At 54.7% G+C, this 11,868-nt stretch overlaps 1 protein-coding gene across 1 annotated transcript; it reads left to right on the top strand.

Moving 5' to 3' along the window:
• The first annotated feature begins 2,129 nt into the window (after positions 1-2,129).
• Positions 2,130-11,654, top strand: SFTPB (surfactant protein B). The gene is made up of 10 exons (XM_065927284.1): positions 2,130-2,193; positions 2,776-2,903; positions 3,357-3,428; positions 3,769-3,894; positions 5,275-5,427; positions 5,639-5,728; positions 9,453-9,636; positions 9,779-9,939; positions 10,756-10,836; positions 11,592-11,654. The coding sequence occupies exons 1-10, from the start codon at positions 2,130-2,132 to the stop codon at positions 11,652-11,654; spliced, it is 1,122 nt and encodes a 373-aa protein (XP_065783356.1).
• Positions 11,655-11,868: the final 214 nt, after the last annotated feature.

Genomic DNA, 11,868 nt, shown 5'->3' with positions numbered 1-11,868 from the left:
AATTTGTGGTGAAGCAATTAGGAGTCAGCATCATTAATCTTCAGGTCCAATTTATCTGGGGTCTATATGCTTAGGGGCAGCATACGAGTTAACTTCTCACACTTGAAGGGGTTTCAGTATCTTTACTTCAAGGTAAATGTCTGAGACATTTGGTTACCTTGTAAAATGGAAATTCTCCCTGCCCCCCACCCCTGCTCCACCCACAGAAGCTGCCTAGGCCAACTTTATCCTCCTGCCATAGCAATTGGTTTGGAAACATGTGACCTAATTAGAGCCAAACGTAGGCTTCCCTGAGATTAATTCATGAACCCTGGAAGAGACTCCCCTTCATCTTGAGTTACCATGTCAAGAGGATGTGAGTCCAGAGCAGCAAGCATCCACAGTGCCTAGTTTCAGGACTTAATGAAGCTCAGATTCTTGATGTCTCATTGCAGACAGAATTCAGTGAGAGACAAAGTGAAAGGTAAGAAGTGGATTTATTTAGAGAGAAACACACTCCACAGATAGAGCATGGGCTATCTCAGAAGGCAAGAGCAGTTCTTTGAGGATTTGGTGGAAGCCACGGACACACTATCCAGAAGCCCCCCCCCAGAACACACAGTGTTGTGTTCAGCATGGTGGATCTGAGACAATGCCGTGTGTCCAACCCCAGGTCCTATTCCCCTGGGCGCCCGGGAGCCTGGGGTCTCCCAGCCTTCCCGCCATTAAGTAGGACAGTGTGATGGAGTCCTGGCCCATGAACTGGGAGCAGAAATGAAGGCTACCCTTGGGCCTGATCCTCAACAATCCCCCCACCCACCTTCTGCCGTCCAGATACAGAGGAACCAGGGGAGGACCCCAAGACCTGGGGAACAGCAGAACAAGGAGAAGGATGGGCCTGGGCCCCAGAGTGACTGCATGACCCTGAGCCTCCCCACTGAACCAGCCTGCCCTGCGGTGTGCTGTGAGAAAGAAGGCAGTTAGACACCCTGACCAATACCCCGGAGGCAGCCCCCACCCTCTGTGGCTAGGGCAGTCCTGAGTGTGCCCAGGGCAGCTCCTCTGTTAAACACTCACCAGCCCCACCTTCTTGGGAGGAATGGAAATCATGGGGACCCATCTTTGTCACACATTTACACACACTCTTGGTTGACTCCCGTGATAGCAACCATTTGTCATACTGATGAGGGCTTGAGGCCAACACAAACTGCCCGAACCCCTGTGGGACCTTGAGAGTCATTCGGCTATCCTGAGTCCAGTGGTACTGATTCCCACTTGCCCGAGCCAGAAGTAGCACCCGTGATCCTCTGCTGGAGAGGGCACCCCAGGACTCAGCCACACTGGTGGCCACAGTGGTGGCCACGAGCCAGCGCCTGACTCCCTGCTCTCACCCCTCGTGTCTGCCCCTCGTGGGTGGTCAGCTTATTCTGGGATGTGCGCTGCCCAGGGGAGCCTGACCAGGCAACTGCGAAGGAGTTTCTTCCGCCTAAACTGCCAAGCTGTGCCCCTTGTCTCAGATATTTGGGACACTTTGGTTTTTTTCTTCTCTTTGCTTCATGTAAACGCTCTTGTGACTGACGCCGGCCGTGTTCTCAGAGAAGCAGAGGAGTTTTCTGGAGGAAAGAATAAGGAGAGGGTGGGGGTTGGTTGGCCATCTCCAGGTTCACCCCTCCAGGGCTTGCCCCCTGGTCAAGAGCCAGGCAGGAAGCTCTTAAGAGTCATTGCTCAAGAGTAGAGGAGGCCAGAGAAGCCCCGGGTAGAGAAGGGAGGGGAGTCACCCTAGCTACTCTGGTCCTGTCTCAGTTTCCCTCCCATAACCCAGGGAGATGGGATTGGATGTGAAGGATCAAGAGCCCCCAGGCTGGAGGGAGTCCAGGCCCCTGAGAGGAAGAATGTGTGTTGGGGGTGGGAGGGCAGCAATGGGAGCAGGGAAGTTCATCGGGCAGGATACAGCAGGGTGGGGGCGATCATGGGGGCAGGCAGGAGTGTCACTGCTGGGAAGAGGTGGGGATCAAAGCATCTGAAGGGCTCTCTAGGGCAAAAGCAAACACTGAGGTCACCGCTGCTCCCACAGAGCCCTGCCCCCACACCCCAGCCCCCAGCTATAAGGGCCCCCGCCCCAAGCAGGGTGTCCAGGCTGTGGAGGTGTCATGGCCAAGTCACACCTGCTGCCATGGCTGCTGCTGCTGGCCACACTCTGTGGTCCAGGCACTGGTGAGTCCCCCCAGTCTCCCCTTGCTTCCCCACTCCCCCGGAGCTAGGTGTGGAGGGGGCATTGCAAACTTCTCCACCATTCACTGAGCCCTGGCTCTGTCGCAAGCATTATCCTTAGTCTGGACATTATCCTCATTTTAAAGATGAGGGAGCCTTGACTCAGAGATTCCAGGGCTTGTCCGAGGTCACACAGCTGCTGGGCACTAGAGCAGGTAGAGGGCTTCCCAGGCGATGCTGTAGTAAAGAACCCACCTGCCGATGTAGGAGATGCAAGAGATGTGGGTTCAATCCCTGGGTCAGGAAGATCCCCTGGGGAAGGGCATGGCAACCCACTCCAGTAGTCATGCCTGGATAATCCCAGGGACAGAGAAGCCTGGGGGGTTACAGTTCAAAGGGTCTCAAAGAGTCAGACATGACTGAAGAGTCTTAGCATACACACACAGAGCAAGTAGAAGCCAGAGCTGTCTGACTCGAGCAGGTTTAAGAGTCATGCATCCCAGTAAAATTAGGTGTGGAGTTTGGGGGAGGCCAGTGCACCAGGTGTGGCGTGGATCCCAAGGTTTCTCTGGCTTCAAACAGCAGCTGCTGAGACCACCTACTCCCTGGCTTGTGCCCAGGGCCCCGAGTTCTGGTGCCAAAGTCTGGAGCAAGCATTGCAGTGCAGAGCCCTAGGGCACTGCCTGCAGGAAGTCTGGGGACATGTGGAAGCTGTGAGTACTACCTAAGGACGTAGGGAGACAAAAGGGCTTGGGGTAAAGGGTCTTGGGTAGACTCTGGATGTGCCTGATGGATTGGAGCCTCCGTAGGGGATAGGATGGGATGGAGTGGGACGGGATAGAATATGATGGATAGGGTGGGGTGGGATGAATGGGATGGGATGGATGGGGTGAGATAGGATGGGATGGGATGAGATGGACGGGATAAATGAGGTTGGATGGAATGGGGTGAGAAGGGATGGAATGGGATGGATGGGGTAGGATGAGTGGGATGGAATGAATGGGATGGGATGGGATGGACAGGGTGGGAAGGGATGGAATGGTATGAATTGGATGTCATGGGATCATGGACACTTGCCTGTGTCCTGGAGAGCCCTGTCAGCCTTAGCCACCTGAGCTGGGAGCATGCCCCCCATCACGTGCTCCACCTTGGGGCCCTCTCCTCAGGATGACCTGTGCCAGGAATGTGAGGACATCTCCCGCATCCTCACCAAGATGGTCAAGGAGGCCATTTTCCAGGTAATGAGGCCCAGGCCCTGAATTGAAGCTTGGAGGGTAAGAGATGGAAGAAGAGGTGAGCCTCTTAAAGGAGCATCTCCAGGCTGGAGGTGATGCCTGGGTTTACCAGGAGTCTCCTGGTCCGGAGAGGGCTTTGGGAGTGATCTCAGCATCACAGTCTTTCCTAAGGGGAGCTACCCTGCCTGTGCCCAACCACACAGCTCCTTTAGCACCCTCCCAACTCCAGGGCCCCGGGAGAAGGTGACCAGTCAGCTGGGCAGTGGCCCCATGTCCAGGGGCTCAGATGGGGCAGACCTCAGAGAGGCCAGGCTAACGGTCCTCTCTCTGGCCTGCCTCCTAGGACACAGTGCGCAAATTCCTGGAGCAGGAGTGCGATGTCCTTCCGCTGAAACTCCTGGTACCCCAGTGTCGTAACCTGCTGGACACCTACTTCCCTCTGATCGTTGACCACTTCCAGAGCCGGATGGTGAGGCCTGCCCACCTCGCCTCCAGCCTGCCTCCCTCACAGCCTCCATGCCTGCCCTTTTCCAGAGTTACCCCCACATGTGGTACTCCAGCACACACACACAGACTCACACACACAGATACACACGCGCGCGCATCCTACCCACACCCAGTCCAGGAAACTCAATGCCCCTCAGCTGGTGCCCAGATCACAGCCCCAGCCAGTAAGCTATACACAGTGGGCCTGCCCACTTAAAAACACCTACACACACCCTCACACTCTTCATACAAACATACAATGGGTCACAAATCCATACTACAGACACACAGTCTCAGGTAAAACTCACACCATCCCACAAGAATAACAAATTTTATTTGATGCTAACTCTGAGTAGGCTCTAAGCATTAAGTCCTTAAAATATTGTAATTAAAGAATCTTTCAACAACTGCTTCAGAGAAGTTAACACCCAAGAATGTGTGTCCTTAGTCACCCAGTTGTGACCGATTCTTTGCAACCCTGTGGGCTGTAGCTCACCAGGCTCCTCTGTCCATGGAATTTTCTAGGCAAGAATACTAGAGTGAGTTGCCATTCCCTTCTCCAGGGGAACTTCTTGACCCCGGGATCAAATCCCAATCTCCTGCATTGCAGGTGAATTCTTTACAACTGAGCCACCAGGGAAGCCTTGGTGGCTCCAGTGGTAAAGAATCTTCCTGCCAGCACGGGAGATGCAAGAGACACAGGTTCGATCCCTGGGTTAGGAAGATCCCCTGGAGTAGTTAATGGCAACAAACTCCAGTATCCTTGCCTGGAAAATTCCATGGACAGAGGAGCCTGGAGGGGTACAGTCAGTCCCATGGATATGACTGAACACATAAATACCCAAAGATACACAGATAATAATTGGTCAAGCTTTGATTTTGACCTCAGTCCTTTGAATCCACAATTCACATTCTTGATTAAGGAAAGGCAGCTCCCATGTGGTTTAATATGTGGGTCTAAAGGCTTATTACAGAAAATGCATAAGGAATAACAATTTGCCTAATAAAATGTGAGTTTCTCCTCCAGAAAAAAAAAAAAAAAAAAAAACACATCATCTGCACACTCACACAAAAGACACAGTCTCATGTACTTATACTCATTCATTCTCACAAACATCCATGCTCACACTCATTCACACATATCCTCAGACAAGTGCCCCAAAGCCCCCACATGACCTCCCTCTCTGCCTTTGGTCTCCCCCATCCCCTCCACAGAATCTTAAACCACAGCCCCAAAGCAGCCTGCTCCCCTCATTCCAGGCCAAAGACAGTGGCCTGGTTTCGGAATCCTTGAGCCAGACTGAGCAGGAGTGGGGTTCCCTCCCCCACCCTAATCACCGCCTCACCCTGTGTTGTGCCCTAGAACCCGAAGTTCATCTGTCAGCACGTGGGCCTATGCAAGCCCAGGCACCCAGAGCCAGGGCAGGGGCCAGAGCCATGGGGCCGTCTGCGGGACACGCTGGTTCTCCCCCTGCTGCCAGGGGCCCCCCAGGTCAAGCCTGGGCCTCAGACACAGGTGAGGTGGGGATCCAGAGCGCCAGGGCCACAGCTGAGGCCCTGGGGGCCAGGAGCATTTGACCTGGGAGGGGCAGAGACAGGAAGGGCACCAGCAACTACTCACAGGGCCTAAGGCGGGAGCAGGAGGAGAGGAGATGGAGGCAAGGCTGGTGAGCAGAGCCCGGGCGAGCCTGCTGTCCAGCGTGCCTCCAGCTTGATTCTTCCGCCAGGACCTCTCTGAGCAGCAGTTCCCCATCCCCCTCCCCATCTGCTGGCTCTGCCGGACTCTGATCAAACGGATCCAGGCTGTGATTCCCAAGGTGAGTCATCCAGGCCACAGGGCTCCCCACTGCTCCACTTCCCCATCCCTCCCAGGAGGGATGCCATTTGTGCAATGTTCCCACCCAAGGCACCCTGCACTCAGGTTGAGCCTCTAAGTGCCAGGACTAGAGTTTCTTCAACAACTGTGAAGCCCTCACCATGTGCCAGGCACTACGCGTGTGCTCTCAGTCACTCAGTCGTGTCCGACTCTTTGCGACTCCACACTGTAGCCCACCAGGCTCTTCTGTCTATGGAATTCTCTGCCCAAGAATACTGGAGTGGCTTGCCGTTCCCTTCTCCAGGGGATATTCCTGACCCAGGGATTGAATCTGTGTCTCTTAGGTCTCCTGCATTGACAGGCAGATTCTTTACCTCTGTGCCACCAGGGAAGCCCTCCAGGCACTATGCCAGGTGTCAAAATACAGAAAAGAATCTCAGCTGTCTTTGTGGAAATGGTGCTTTCAAGTTTTCTATTCAGCCTGAGGGTTGGGATATGCATGTATCAGAAACAAAGTGAAGCATTGTTCCAGTAAAATCTATACCAAACTGCTGGGAAAGAAAGAAAGAAAAAGAGAGAGAGAGAAAGAAGGAGAGAGAAAGGAAGAAAGGAAGGAAGAAAAAAGAGACAGACAAAGAAAGGGAGAGAAAGAGAAAGGAAGAGAGAGGAAAAGACGGGAAGGAAGAAAGCAAGAAAAGGTGCTTTCATTTTACAAAAGAAGCATTAGATGGACACCCCATCCTTGCCCACCCTGAACATGGAGCCTTCCAAACTTTGTAGTGACCATCACCCAACAGCCCTGCCCTGAAAGGGGGCCCAAGTGAGGAGACACCTGCCCTGTTGACCCTTCCAGATGGGGCCAGTATGGCCACCTGCTCACTGACGGCGTGTCCACCCTCCTGAGTCTGCATTGCGGTGGGAGAGAATTTTTTCAGGTAGTGATGAGTTCAGAGCAGAGAATTAAGACAGATGAGGGAAGGAACAGAGACAGGAGAATGGGGGGGTGGGATGGTTGGTCAGGAAGCGTCCCCAAGGAGGTGATGGTTAAGTTGGAACCTGGGGAACAACAAGGACCAATGGGCAAAGGGTCTTAAGCAGAATGAGCTTGGGCTGCACCATGCAGCCTGCGGGGAGAGGTTGAGAAGGGAGCAGAGGGTAGGCCAAGTGAAGGGACTCTGGGTTTTGTTCCACTTCTTCTTTTTTACAATTTTATTTATTTGTTTGTTTTTGGCTACACTGGGTCTTTGTGGCTGCACAGACTTTTCTCCAGCTGCAGTGCTCAAGCTTCTCACTTTGGCAGCTTCTCTTGTTGCGGAGCACGGGCTCAATAGTTGTGGCACATGGGCTTAGTTGCTCTGAGGCATGTGGGATCTTCTTAGGGAAGGGAGCAAACCCGTGGCTCCTGCACTGGCAGATGGATTCTTTACCACTCAGTCATTAGGAAAGCCCTGGGCTTTCTTCTGAAGGCAGTACACAGCTGTGGAAGGGTTTCAGGCAGGAGGAGCCATGACCAGATTCACACTTTAGCAAGATCTCTCTCCTGGTGTTTGAAGATGGTATCAGGCAGGAGGGAGAGAAGAAGGAGGGCAAGGCGAGTGCTTAGGAGACCACGGCAGGAAATACGGTGGGCCTGGAACTAGCAGGGGGACTGGGGTCTGTCTGGGAGGTGGGCTCTGCAGGATCGGTGATGGAGGGGACCAGGGGCGTGAAGACAAGTGGGGAGTCAGCCATGACTCTATGGACTTTGGCTTGAGCGACAGGCTCTTTGGAATGCCCCCCACCCTCCGCTGAGATGGGTGGATTTGAGAAGAAACAGGTCTAGGCAGAAAGATTAGGACTTCTCTCCTGGCCGTGGTAAGTTCGTGTCGCCTGTACAACATACGGGAGTAGGCGACAAGCAGGAAGCCTGCCAGATTGCTGGCCAGGTCCAGAGACGTCAGTCGTGGTTACAGACAAGGTTTAAATCCAAGATTTAAATCCAGGGATGTGGAGTGGACCAGGTGGAGGAAGAGGAAAAAGCCAGCAAAAGAGTCTGAAGAGGGCCAGCCAGGGAGGTGGGGACACCACAGCATGAGGATGTAGAGCCTGAGAGAAGAAAGCACTTCAGCTTGGAGGGAGTGGTCCCTGGGGTGAAATCTGCTGAGGGGTCGACAAGCCATGACCAGGGGGTTGCTGGTGACCTTGAAAGCTCTTTTGGAGGAGTTCCAGAGACAGAACTACAGCATTCAGTATCGGCAACTCTTTTTGAAGTTTTTCTGGGAAGGGAAGAGAAGATGGGTGAGACTTTGGGTTTTTGTTTTTGCTTTGTTTTTTTTTTACTTTTTGGCCTATGGGATCTTAGTTCCCTGACCAGGGATTGAACCCATAACCCGTGCAGTGGGAGAGCAGAGTCTTAGCCATAGGACCCCCAGGGAAGCCCCAAGATGGGTGAGGGTTTTTAATGACAGAAGTATTTTAGCATGTTCACATGCTGATGAAAGGGAAGGGCAAGAGGGAGAAGCAATGAAGCAGAACAGAGGGGGATGCAGGGTGGACCCTGTGCACAGGAGATGGCTAGCCGTTGACAGAGCTGGGGTCCCTCATCATAGCGGGAGGAGAGGATGAGTGTGGGATCTGATGCAAGCAAAATGGGTCCTTATGGTGAGATGTGTCATTTGGAAGGTGTCACATCCCCAAAATATATATGTCCCCCTGTTCCGCTCTTTGCTTGGCCATTCTGATGCTGAGGGACAGCGGGGGCTTCAGGCAGGAACAGGGCCCAGGCCAGCCTGCCACATATCGGTCCTTTTTTAAAAATTGAAGTATAGTTGATGTACAAGGCTTCCTGATGGCTCAACAGGTAAAAATCTGCCTGCAATGCAAGAGACGCAGGAGATGCAGGTGCGATCCCTGGGTTGAGAAGATCCCCTAGAGGAGGAAATGACAACCCACTCCAGTATTCCTGCCTGAGAAATCCCATGGATAGAAGAATCTGGCAGGCTACAGTCCATAGGGTCACAAAGAGTCAAATATGACTGAAGTAACTGTGGACACACACACAAACATAGTTGATGTACAATATTATATAACTCACAAGTGTATAATATAGTGATTCACAACTTTCAAAGGTTATAATCCATTTATAGTTATTATAAAACACTGGCTATATTCCCTGAGATGTGCAGTAGATCCTTGTAGCTTATTTCATGTATGAAATTTCTTTACATAAATTGGCTGAATGAATAAAGGAGTAGAGGAATAAGCATGCCTGCATCCTCTCTCCTTGCTCTTCAGCAGGGAGGTTGTGTTTGGAATCAAGGGTGGGATGGGGTGGGGGAACTCCTTACTTCCCCATGGGGCTCCTGAAACCAGGGACTTCCTGACTCTGGAAGCCACAGACAGGAGCTTGTCCACCTGTGGGGGAAGCATGGAACCATGAGGTCAGGAGGGAGAAGACTTGGGTTGGTTCTGCCTCTGCCCCAGGCTGCCATGTGACCTGAGCAATGTTCACCTCTCTGGGAAACTCTGGAATTTCAGCAATTCCAGAGTCTTTAAAGTCAGAGTGGGGGTCTGTGGCCTGGTTCTTGCACCAGCTCAGTGACTCTGGACAAGTCCTCCTGATGTTCAGTGTCTGTCTGCAAACAGCATAATAATTCTCCAAGGCCTCCAGGGAAGGTCTACAAAGCGCCCTGAGCAGGTCTTTCGGGGGAAGGTCCCACCCAGTCCTTTCTCGGCCCCCACCCCAGGGTGTACTGGCCATGACTGTGGCCCAGGTGTGCCACGTGGTACCCCTGCTGGTGGGCGGCATCTGCCAGTGTCTGGCTGAGCGCTATGCTGCCATCCTCCTGGACACGCTGCTAGGCCGCATGCTGCCCCAGCTGGTCTGCGGTGCTGTCCTCCGGTGCTCCAGCGAGGACAGCGCTGGCCCAGGTGAGCCTGCCGCCCTAGCCCCTGCCCGTCACCCGCTCCCATCCCCTCCCCTGCCAACCACAGCCCTGCACGACGCTCCCCTTCTCGGGTCCACCTGCACTGCGCCAGTGAGAACAGAAACGCGGCTGTTTTTTCTCTCTAGCCCTCCATGCCCTGGGGTCCCTGCCTGGAGAATGGCTACCACAAGACTCTGAGTGCCAGCTCTGCGTGTTTGTGACCACCCAGGCAGGGAACAGCAGTGAGCAGGCCATGCCACAGGCAATGCGCCAGGCCTGCCTGGGCACCTGGCTGGACAAGCAAAAGGTGAGGGGCAGGCATGTTCGGGGGGCTCGGAACCCAGGGGCTGCCCGAGGTGGAGGGTTGGGTCCAAGACAGATTTCCCAGACAGAGACACACAAAGTGGGCTGGACCTCTGCCCTTAAGGTGTTCAGATGCAGGGAGGATGCAGGCCAAATAATGACGTCGTTGTAACTTAAGGCAAAAGGTCAGGAGACGTCTCTGGACCAGGGGCATGGGTTCAGGAGGACGAGCAGGCCTCCCTTGTGGACAAGGAGAGAGGCCCGGTCATCTGCCAGGAGATGAGTAATGCCAGGGCCAGCTGAGCAAGAGAGGAACTGGCCTCCTCTCCAGATCCCAGTCCTGTCCCTGCCCCGGGGCTCCTCCCAGTGTGACTCAGTGGGGACCAAGCCACTGGCAGAAGAGGCCTGGGCCTGGGGTCCCGGAGCCCTGGGGTTCTCTGAGAGTGGGTGACACGCCTGCTGACTCCTGGAGAAGGCTGCTTTCCGCATAGTGCTCCCCTCCTCAGGTCTCTAGGACCAGATGAACTTCAGGGTGGCTTCCAGAACTGAAATGGAGAGGGGAGGGAAGGATGGGGCCAAGATCTGCCGCTCAGTCTCCATCTCCGAGGTCTCTGGTTTTCCTGACGGAAACCCCCATTTCCACCCAGCGGCTCGTTCAGTCTTACAGTCAGAGTTGCTCACTAGGGGCCGAGGGCTGGACCTACACCAGGCCCAGGGAGCTCTGAGGGGATCCAGATAAGTGGGGAGGCCAGATGGTAAGGCAGGGGGGCCCTGCCCTGGGCCTGCATCCACCCAGCCCTGTGTCTGTCTCCTCCCTCAGTGTGAGCGGTTTGTGGAGGAGCACGCGCCCAGGCTGCAGACTCTGGTGTCCAGTGGCTGGGATGCCCACAGGGCTTGCCAGGTATGCTCACCCCTGCCGGCTGGTTCCAGGACTTGCCTCAGCACCCAGAGTCCCCCGCTCCCCCAGCCCCAGTCCATAGTTAGTGCAGGGCAGCCCCAGGAGTGCCAGCCCACGACCGGGAGGTGCCCTCCTATGTTTTACTATAGACAAGGCAGTCTCAGAGAAGTCAAGAAAAAGCCACAAAAGAATGAAAAGGGAGGAGTATGGGAAGGAAAGGGCTTCCCAGGTGCCGCTAGTGGTAAAGAACCCGCTTGCCAATGCAGGAGACGTAAGAGATCAGGGTTCATTCCCTGGGTCGGGAAGATCCCCTAGAGAAGGAAATGGCAACCCGCTCCAGTATTCTTGCCTGGAGAATCCCGTGGACAGAAGAGCTTGGCGGGCTACAGTCCAGAGGGCTGCAAAGAGTCAGACAGGACTGAAGGGACTGAGGGAAGGGAGGGGCAGCGTTAACGAGTGTGGTCTGAGGTGTTTTCTGGGACGGGGGTTGTTCACTGAGCAGTGTGTGCTCACTGGGGGTGGGCGCGGGTACAGACTGTGTGTCCTGGGGCAAGTGTGCCCCTCCTCCGGCCCCAAGCACTGAAGGCCTGTGGCTTGGAGGGTGGCCTGAGGGACCCACAAGGTCACACCAAGAGCTCTCGCCAGGTGGCAGGTGGAGTGGGAGCTGCCCCCGCGGGGGCGGGGGGAGCCTCCCCAACCTCTTAGAGCCGGGAATCAGGGGTGCGAGGCCTCAGGACCCTAATACTGTCCCATGGCAGGCCCTGGGGACGTGTGCGACTCCGTTCAGTCCTCTCCAGTGTTTCTACAGCCCCAACTTCTGATGAGAACGCACAGCCATGGCAGGTGAGTCCAGACTCCCACTGATGGGAGGGGGACGGTCCTGCCCTCATCGGGACAGGGGCCTCTTCTGTCCCCAAACAGGAAGAGGCAGCCTCCAATCTTCCATCCTCTTCCTCACAGGCTGAACTCAAGGCTCCTGAGGGCCCCGGCAGCACCATCTCGACTGTCCTCTCTCAAACCCGCTCATCCCCCTGC

The sequence above is a fragment of the Muntiacus reevesi genome, chromosome 3, assembly GCF_963930625.1.
Source record: "Muntiacus reevesi chromosome 3, mMunRee1.1, whole genome shotgun sequence".
NCBI lineage: Eukaryota > Metazoa > Chordata > Mammalia > Artiodactyla > Cervidae > Muntiacus > Muntiacus reevesi.
This window is presented reverse-complemented; position numbering and strand designations above follow the sequence as displayed.